General features: G+C 41.2%; 1 protein-coding gene across 1 annotated transcript; it reads right to left on the reverse strand.

The window, feature by feature from the left end:
* Nucleotides 1-1026: 1026 nt before the first annotated feature.
* LOC124144093 lies at nt 1027-5361 on the reverse strand. Its single transcript, XM_048390197.1, has 5 exons — nt 5028-5361; nt 4531-4555; nt 3878-3909; nt 3476-3568; nt 1027-3081 (listed from the first exon to the last, which is right to left on the reverse strand). The coding sequence occupies exons 1-5, from the start codon at nt 5173-5175 to the stop codon at nt 2843-2845; spliced, it is 537 nt and encodes a 178-aa protein (XP_048246154.1). The 5' UTR covers nt 5176-5361; the 3' UTR covers nt 1027-2842.
* Between the last annotated feature and the right edge of the window lie 4969 nt (nt 5362-10330).

Below are 10330 nucleotides of genomic sequence, written 5' to 3' on the forward strand. Positions count from 1 at the left end.
CCTCGTGCATCACGCAAGGGCGACTCACGGAGTATAAATACAGTCTGCGTGTTGGTGGGTTTAACAGAGGATCTGTTACTCCGTTGTGTGAATACTTCACCCGCGGCTGCAGGAGTATCCGTTGTTCTCTTTAAAGCGGACTTAAAACAATATCATATACTCGGTTGGTTGCATTCGTCAACACTCGTCCCTTTCCGTAACCTGCCAGAAGACTCGCCCCCTATCGATGAATGTTATGTGCGAAAATACGACAAACCAATCAGAATGCGCGTATGATTTCAAGTTCTTCGTCAAATAATCCCTCAGAAGTATTTTTTTTATTTTACATATATCTTACATCTAAAAATATACCAAACGCAAAAATGGTCATGAGCGGGGCACGAGTCGCTATTCGGCTTGTCCCGGAATAACACGAGTTGGTCACGAATGGGTCGGTTGTTTTGGCACATCATATCCTGACTGTTACAAATACGAATATGAAGACAATGTTTCATATATACTGCTTAGAAAAACAAAAAGGAAAATGTCTATCAATAGTACCTTTGGGCTCACTGCCACATTTTCAAGCAATGATTTTTTTGTTTTTTATCTCCAGTGCTGCTAGTCGGTGTCGTACATATTTTTCCCCTTTTTTCGGGTCCATAGATGCTAGGACGCTGAGCAAGAAAGGCTGAAACGATACAGTGTTTATTTCGAACATATGATATCAACAATGGCTGATACAAGTTTATTTTATACAGTAGATATACATATATATATACAAGGAACACTATGTGCCAGATCAGTACAGATAAATACCTGTCAATCCCTCCTGTATTCTGTATTTGACTTAAAGGGTTAAATGAAAAATATAGGCATTTTGGTGTGTGTGTGTGTGTGTGTGTGTGTGTGTGTCTGTGTCTGTGTCTGTGTGTGTGTGTGTGTCTGTGTCTGTGTGTCTGTGTCTGTGTCTGTGTATCTCTCTCTCTCTCTCTCTCTCTCTCTCTCTCTCTCTCTCTCTCCATGTTATCAACAGCAAATAAGGCATTCATGGCTACAGGGTAATCAACCTCTGGAATTAAATGTTCATTCAGACAATGGGTGTCCCAAATCGTTCACTATGACAATATTTACGACACGGATACACACAAAAGTAATACTATCTATTTCTCAGCATGACGTACGCTTTCCGACCCTCGTGATCACTCCCGCACCGGAACCCGCTTATCACTACAAGCCAGGGAGACACGTACGTAAGAGGAGAAGTTCACTTGTACAGCCAAATTCCACAACAATACCTACTCGAAGCGCTACATTAATATTACCCAGCTTTATTGATCTGTCTGCACTCGATTTTCATTCTCAGCCCCCTGTGATTTGTGCAACGCAATCTGCCCGTGAGGTGCGAGAAGGTTAACAGTCAAATTACTATGTAATCCAACCGGGTACCCATTCACTGCTGGGTGAGCGGAGGCATAATGCGAACAATTCCCTTGCCCATGGAGACGCCACATGTGGTTGCCTATTAAAAAAACCTTCGATATGACCATGATTAATTAAACTAGTTAGTTATTCTTAATTTAAAGAGCTGTCATACATTCACTGTCAAAATTGATCCAAATGAGGTTTCTTAATAATTTAGGAATAAATAATATCAATGAGTGAAAGAGCTACAAAAATGATAAATTCGGAAATAGTTCCCCCGTATGGAGACAAGAGCATTCATGAAATATTTATAATTATATTCAGAATTGTTTCAGCAAAGGACAGTCAGATGACCAGTAAGCATATATATATTAATGTGCAAGCACTTAACGTTGCAGCAAGACAGCGACACACAATATAACTTAGGCTACAGATAACCCTCAACCACACAGAACCATAGGGACTCACAGTGAGACTGACCTCCGCAATGAAGCCGAGAAACAATATCAGTGGCCTATATTTTTAAATATGATTTTGTTTTTTGTTTTACAAAAGCACAATCAAATATGATTTTGGATTATTAAAACTTGTCAAATGACTTATTAAAACAACTGACTGTCTCGAAAAGGGTTACGAGAACCATTCCTCTGGATACTCGTTGTGATACGAAATACTGAGTATACATATCCTCCATAGTTGAAACTATGGATACGTTCTATTGACCGATATAAATGAGTTTATCTGGATCTGAGTTTAAATATATAAGGTCTGTAATAACTGTCAAGTGATTCAGTGACTCCTCTAGCAATAAAAGAATGGCGCAGCATCCCCGCAAATGATACCGCTATTTGCTCTTCTAATCAAACAATACAAACACGATTTGGACAGCTGACAGACCCAAATGCAGACATGCAAACATGGATTTGTAGCACAGTGTTCCTTTCTTACATCCGAATAGATTGTCTATTGAATTTGATTGTTTTAGTTCGGGTTGTTTAACGCCGCACGCAGCAATATTCCAGCTACATAACTAAGAAAGTGTTATCCCAAATATAACATCGGTTATACATGACGACGGTCTGTAAATAATCGAGTCTGGACCAGACAATCCAGTGACTGGCATCACGAGCAGTCAGCGAGCCTGACCACCCGATCCCATTACTCGCCTCTTGCATAGTCGCTTTTCACGGCAAGCATGCGTTGCTGAAGACCTCTTCTGACCCGGATGTTCACGGGTACTATCAAGTTTGAATTCAGTGATTGTTCAATACAAGAAACATAAATGTCAATGTTCAACTTCGCATCAGATTAACAATGCTTTCTATCAGTGTCGTTTTCTCACTAAACGACTAATATGTTCACATTACATGTTAAAGGAGTACATCCTCAATACCAGTACGACCGGTTCTGATGAGATGAACACCAGAAAGCACCAGTATCAGCATTCCTCTTTGCGTTGTCCAGCTGTGTGGGGTGGACCATGACAATGCGGTTCTAGGGTCCAGTAAACAGGATTAACTTGTTTCTCTGCATCTGCAAGTTGAGTGGAGTTGTCCCCGGTATCGAGGCTGGGGGTCCAGTAAACATGATTGTCTTCCTTCTCTGCATCTGCGAGTTGAGTGGAGTGGTCCTTGACAGCGTGGCTGGATTTCCAGTAAACAGGATTGTCTTGCATCTCTGTCATTAAATATTTGATGAACAATGAATTGAGTTTTGTATCTAGCGTCTGAGGTTTGTATCATAACGTGTTAAAGAAACTATCATGTGTTAACATTGTGACCAACACTTCCTCGTTAAGTTACTTGCTACATCTAGCATCTTTTCTACTCTGGTATCAGGGGCGGGTGGTTAAAGCGTCACGCCGAAGATCCAGGTTCGATTCCCGACATGTGAACATTATGTGAGGCCCATGTCTGGTGTTCCCCGCCGTGATATTGTTTGATGGCCTAAAACGTTTGTTGGCCTAAAACCAAACTCACTCACTACTCTGGTATCTCGATCACGCTGGCGACAACTACTGGGACATGTTCGAGCTAACTAAATGTCAACAGACACAGGCATCCCTGCTTACCAATTTTTTCTTGTTCTTCGGCATCTTCTGATTGTGACGACGTGCTTTTGGCAGCTTGCATGGACGTCCAATAGGCCGGGTTGTCCTGCATCTCTGACAACACCAAGTAACATGTCTATACAGAAGGTGCAGATGGTGGGGAAAGATGGGCGTTTTTGTGGATTAGGCTTAATCTGCCACCACCCATCCCCTCTGAAATGAACAACGGGGTAATATTTCGATGCATTGTCCCCCGCTCAATACGGGTTATTTGCTCATGATGTCAGCCACTGGATTGTCTGGTCTAGACTCGATTATTTACAGACAGCCGTCATATAGCAGGAATATTGCTGAGGGTGGCGTTAGACAACATACAAACAAACAAAACATGTATTTTTTGTAAATAATGTAACATTGTATTACCAAGTATGTCTTCCTGTGAATCCGATCGATTTCTGAAAAGAACATGTTTGAAATACATTAAGTGCCACATGTTTAGCATATACTTGATACACGAATAACTATCACATAAGCTGAGACCGTTTTTTCTCTCGAGATAAAATATAAACAGTTTTCTTTCCTACGACACTAGCCAGGGGTCAAACTATTGTTTTTTTGCATTTTCAGAGCCTAACAGCTACCACAACCCCTGGCCCATGAAGATCCGGGGTAGAATAGGTCTTTAACAACCCATGCTTGCCGAAAAGGCGACTATGCTTGTCGTAAAAGGTGACTAACGGGATCCGGTGGTCAGGCTCGCTGATTTGGTTGATGCATGTCATCGATCCCAATTGCGCGGATCGATGCTCAATATATTAATCACTGGATTGCCTAGTCCAGATTCGATTATTTACCGAACGCCGTCATATAGCTGGAATTTTGCTGAGTGCGGCGTTAAACAACAAACCAACCAACCAACCACAACCCCTCCAAGCACTTTACATATGATTAACTCTCCTGAGTGGTGAAACGGCATGGAGGAGGCATCATGTTACATAGCAACAGTACACTAATGTCATGGAATGTTCAACATATAGTGAGGGATGTTATCAAGTTTATGACAAGAAGCTACTTACTTCTGTATTAATCGTGGTAGGTTTCCTAAAATAAGAAAAATAAATATAAAAACAAGAAACAGAAGTTCACTAGAGAGTTACAGGAAATGCCGAATTGACGTCAATAGTATTGTCTCGCATCTTTGTCACTAAACATTTTATGAATAGTGCATTGAGGTTTGTATCTAGAGTCTGAGGTTTGTATATAGGTCCTGTAAAGTAATTACTGGACTACAAGAGGTACAAGAAATGACGAGTTTTTATTTGCCTGGGACAGAATTGCTACCAAGTATCCACTGCCGGTCAGAACACCAACGTGAAACATGGAGGTCAGATGATTTAGCTGATTGACTGTCAACTACTGCCCTGCTCGATTATTTACAGGCCATCGTTAATAGGCCACGTGTCTTGAAGATGTTTCCTGCATGCTGCTTTCAGAAGTATTGCAATAATATCACACCCGGATATCTTTCACAAAATGTCCTTGTTAATAACTAAAACCTAAAAATAACAGTTACTTTTCCTTGATGTTCGGTTTCTCCACACCAGGAATATGACCAGAGATACCACAGCAAGTCCACCCAGTGCCCCAGGCAATATGATGTACCACTGTGTGTTATCCGTCTCCTCTCTGCCTGTCAGGTTAACCTGTGTGACAGATGTCATTCTCTGCTCACTGGAGCTGGGGCTGTTCACAGGTGTTGAGGGTCCCTTGGTCACTGAAGCCACTGATTCAGTAGTATACAATGTTGTTGATGGGGGTTGTGCAGTTGTTGTAGTTGTTGATGGGGATTGTGTAGTTGATGTTGTTGATGGAGGTTCTATAGTTGTTGTGGTTGACGTTGAACTAGAAACTGCGGTCGAAGACTATGGTCAGTATATGTTTATTTGTTTGAAGAAGGGTAGAAGATGAGAAGGGGAAAAAATATGGTGACAGAACGCAATAAACAAGGTAGATAGTGTGTGGCAGTAAGAGTCATAAGTAACATTTGTTCAAGACTTGTTAATATTCTTTACAGTTAAATAACAATTGATGACCTATTGGACAATCACTTACATACACATTTACATGTACACGCACACACTCACACACAGACATATATACATACACAAACACTCGCACACACAAACACACTCACTCACACACATACATAAACACACACACACACACACACACATACATACATACATACATACATACATACATACATACATACATACACACAGACATACACCCACACACACATACATACATGCACACACACACGCATGCATGCATGCACGCACGCACGCACGCATGTACGCTCGCTCGAACATGCCTCACATGGATAATACCTGCTTGTACTGTCAATGTAGTGCTTTTGTGATCTCCAGACTGAGACTGACACGTCCATTCTTTTGAATCTCCCTGGAGAACACCCCGTATTACAATGGTCGACGATGTTCGGTTGCATTCAAAATGCGTATGTCCGCCTTTGTCAACAAATTGTCCCTGTGTGACGTTGCATTCGTTTTTTTCATCATTGAAGCTTGTTTTAGCAAGGACACCACCCCTGTACCAAGTCACTGCCATGAGATTGCTCCCTTTTCCAGAGTAACAGGTGAGGGTGACGTCTGTCCCCTCTCTGACGACTAGTGTGCGTTGGCTGGTTGGCTCCATCAATACTGCAGTATAATGCAATGTATAATAAGTGTACCAGGTTTATTGGCATCAGAACATACCTTATATCAGTTAAAAGAATACATATTAATAACATGTCAAACTTAATGCACATCTTCTCAAAGCTCATCAACTTTTAGTTAATCTCCATATGAGGTTGGTTGGATGGTTGGTTTATTGTTTTACGCCGCACTCAGCATTATCCATATGAGGTCAACGTCACAAGAAATCAAATTTTGTAACATATTTCACACTTCACGAAATGTGGGATCAATTCATTACAAATCTAAGCATTTTTCAATGACTTGTGATGGACTTTTAATAATTAACTCAATACCTGCTCTATGTCATAGTTGTGTTGGACATTTACTCATGACATGACTTAAGGAAGCTTAATTCATCATTTTCGTTTAGCCTTATTTTTAGATGTCCTTTTTATACATATGCTCTGTATAACATGGTAAATACTTCACCGCAGAATCCAAAAAGGTATGAAGTGTGTTCGTGATGTATTTTTAGTTTTAGAAACGTAATGGGTCTTATCTCCTCTATAGTCCACAGTCATATAACCTGCCGTTTCCAGTAACACTGTGAAATGAATAATCCAGTTATGTGCGGCGATGCAAATCTTAAAACTGAGAATTAGTTTCAAGGTTATTCTACCTACCCCTTTTTCATAGTTCCCTTTTCGAGTGTTGAAACCGTGGATACCGAAAAGCAGCAGTTACTTACGTGATTCGGAGTCGCCCTTTTTATTTACAAATTGACGTGTATATCACGTGATTTTGATACGCGTTCTGATAGGTTGCATATGTACAACTTGTCACATGAAAATAGAACATGTCCTGTTTCATACAATTCACGTCCAACAAGTCGCATACGTGAAAGGGTGGTCTGACGTGCACGGCCACAGGATGGAACTAGTTGTACCGTGTGAATGCCCTTTAACGCCGCAGTTCTAAAATATGTTGTCCAGGAATTCACGTGAGCTCCAAGGCAAATATCCTCCTATAAATTCAGTCATGATCATGAAATCTTCAAGCCACAAATAACGGTTACGTGGCTTTCGGGGAAATGTATGCAATGGGAAGTATTTCCGATGTTATTACCTTCTTCCTGTAGCTTGAACGCATAGTTCTCATTATTACGACTGTTTTTATTATTTACAAGATAAGTATGATCGACGGTTATTCAAAACTCCGGATTCTGGCTCATTGTTGTAGGACAAAGAATAACTTGTCAATTGCCGCTCACTGTTAGGATGAGTCGTGATTTAGTTTAACACAATGAGTTAACACCCATAAACTGCCCTTTGTGAACATGTCTCTAGGGATGTGATAATTTAGTACTGCCCGCACGTTTGTGTTACATGCACCCGAAACACTAGTGTCAAAACGTGTGGTGTCACCCTGGGCAAGTGACTTAGTTTAAATGTGTCTCTGTTTACCCACCAGCAGAATGGGTACCCGATATGCAAGGTGGGTGCGACTATTAATATTTTAACCGATCCTACAATAGCCAATACCTACACAGGAGAACCTTCATACCAAGGAGCACATTGTTACTGATAGCGAGGCACTGGGGATAGTCAACATTGGCCACACAAGAAACCTATGGTCGTGGGTCAAAATCCCGGCTCGCCCCGATTATGTTTCTATGTTTACAAGCACCATACCCGTGCTCGTGGGTTTCACCGAAGTGGTAACGTCTGAGACCTGCATCACTTCCGGCTTTCCTCCAACAGTAAGCTGACACAGCCGTGATATAACTGGAATACTTTTCAAGGCTTTAAACTCATCTCACTCACTCTTAACAGTTGTAGTTGCAATACTGTGGGATGGAAGCCAGCTTAAAATACACACAGGATATGTTCTGACTGTCTGTCGACTGTACCGTTCAGATAAGGTTTTCTAAAAAAAAGGTGCTCTTGTAAATTTCTTGAACAAAAGCCGTATTCTTTGAAACTGTATCTATATCTCTAACAATCAACTGGTTTCTTATACATTCCAGAACTATTTCAAATGTCGGGCTTCGTATAATTGCTATATCAACAATACCTGCCTGTGCTGGAGCCACAGACTGAGTGAGCAATACAACGACAGCGACAATGTGACACACAAGGCATGACCGGAATATTTGAAACGTGACATCTCTATAACAACTAAGCTTTACGAAAACCAATCTACTTACGCTCATCTCCAGCCACTATGCCATGAAATACGCTGAGAAGGACCAAGTGAAACCAGTTCTCCCGAAGACTCATGATGCTTCAACATCTAAACTACCCGTCACGATATATACGCAATGTCACATGTGTCTTATTTGTATGTTTGCAATGTTACAACATCCTTGTGCTACTAGTGCCCTCTATGTACCTTCCGCGTCATGTGTGAGAACGAAACTTATGACTAATAAATACACGTTTTAGAAGAAATATATTTTGAGGTTTAATTTTCATAAATTTTGTTGTGATTAAACTGAGTAATCTGTCAATAAGGGCTTTTCTGAGTTTTCGTCACCGCAAATCTAAGTTCTTTATCATCAGGGCCATCCGATGATGGTAGGCCCTGTCCCCGGATTTAAATACCAGGTCAATCCCTCCTGTATTCTGTATTTGACTTAAAGGGTTAAATGAAAAATATAGGCATTTTGCTGTGTGTGTGTGTGTGTGTGTGTGTGTGTGTGTGTGTGTGTGTGTGTGTGTGTGTGTGTGTGTGTGTGTGTGTGTGTGTGTAAGTGGGTGTCTGTCACTGCTCTCTCTGTTTGTGTCTCTCTGTCTCTCTCTCTCTGTCTCTTTCTCTCTCTCTGTCTCTCTCTGTCTCTCTCTGTCTCTCTCTCTCTCTTTGGGAACATAAGGGATTGGTCTTTTAACTTTTTTAAGCCGAGTCCATTATACGATTCCGATGAAGCCATGCGCATGTATATATGAATCACAATTCAAATATTGATTATACAAGGAGTTAAAATAAAAAATAATATACAAATTAACAAAATCCAGAGAATTCACCCAATGTTAATAGCATTCCATCGGAACATCAACTCATAATAAAAATTACTTACATCTCGGAACAGTCCCATATTACCTTAAATTGAGTACTACTCTCGTGTCGAATAGCGTGGAGTTTAATTTCCCTGTATGGGCTCCGGGCCTTGATGTATAATCCCCCATCTAAGGCAAGGGCACAAGGTCTTGGAGTTTAATCTCCCTCTAAGGGCACCAGGCCGTGATGTATGATCTCCCTCTAAGGGCACCAGACCGTGGAGTTTAATCTCCTCCTAAGGGCACCAGACCGTGGAGTTTAATCTCCTCCTAAGGGCACCAGGCCGTGGAGTTTAATCTCCCTCTAAGGGCACCAGGCCGTCGAGCTTAATCTCCCTCTAAGGGCACGAGGACGTGGAGTTTAATCTCCCTGTAAAGGTACCAGGCCATGGTGTATAATTTCCCTCTAAAGGCACAGCCAGTTGAGTTTAATCTCCCTCTACGGGCACCAGGCCGTGATGTATAATCTCCCTCTAAAGGCACCAGGCCGTGGAGCTTATTCTCCCTGTAAAGGTACCAGGACGTGGAGTTTAATCTCCCTGTAAAGGTACCAGGCCCAGGTGTATAAGCTCCCTTTACGGGCACCAGGCCGTGATGTATAATCTCTCTCTTAAGGCACCAGATATTTTTATGCACTTTATTTAGGTGTTTTCTATGGATGCCATTTGTCTGATGCACCTATTTGGAGCAATTGTATTCTGTTTCGAACTCAAATGAAACTAGACTGTCCAGATATAAAAAGTACTGATACCGTTCCGAAACAATCTTTGAATCTCACCAGGATCAAATGCCAAAGCACATAGTGACTTTCCATTTTCTTCTGAGTGAGTGAGTGAGTTAAAATTTACCGTCACATCGGCAATATTTCAGCCATATCGTGACGAGAGCATTAATAATATTTATAATATCTAAATTTAGATTAATAAGAACCTGTCATCAACGGACAGTATAATAACTAGACTATCACAGTTTAGAAGTAAAACTAGTTGAGAACAAGTAAAAGATTAACCTATTATTGGACAATACATTATAAAAACGGGCTATAGATCGCCAGCAACCAAAGTTAGGCCACCATACTAGAGACCGTGGGGACTTACGATACCTCTGCTACCTACACGGTT

Source organism: Haliotis rufescens, unplaced genomic scaffold, assembly GCF_023055435.1.
Source record: "Haliotis rufescens isolate VD_foot unplaced genomic scaffold, xgHalRufe1.0.p SCAF_87, whole genome shotgun sequence".
NCBI lineage: Eukaryota > Metazoa > Mollusca > Gastropoda > Lepetellida > Haliotidae > Haliotis > Haliotis rufescens.

What these genes read in the sequence shown, in the direction of transcription:
- LOC124144093 (XM_048390197.1), bottom strand. Translation starts at nt 5,175, where the DNA reads ATGACATCTGTCACACAGGTTAACCTGACAGGCAGAGAGGAGACGGAT. An exon ending in TTCACAGGAAGACATACTTG is followed by an intron (nt 3,569 to 3,877) that starts GTAATACAATGT and finishes TGGTGTTGTCAG; the next exon opens with AGATGCAGGACAACCCGGCC. An exon ending in CGAAGAACAAGAAAAAATTG is followed by an intron (nt 3,082 to 3,475) that starts GTAAGCAGGGAT and finishes ATTTAATGACAG; the next exon opens with AGATGCAAGACAATCCTGTT.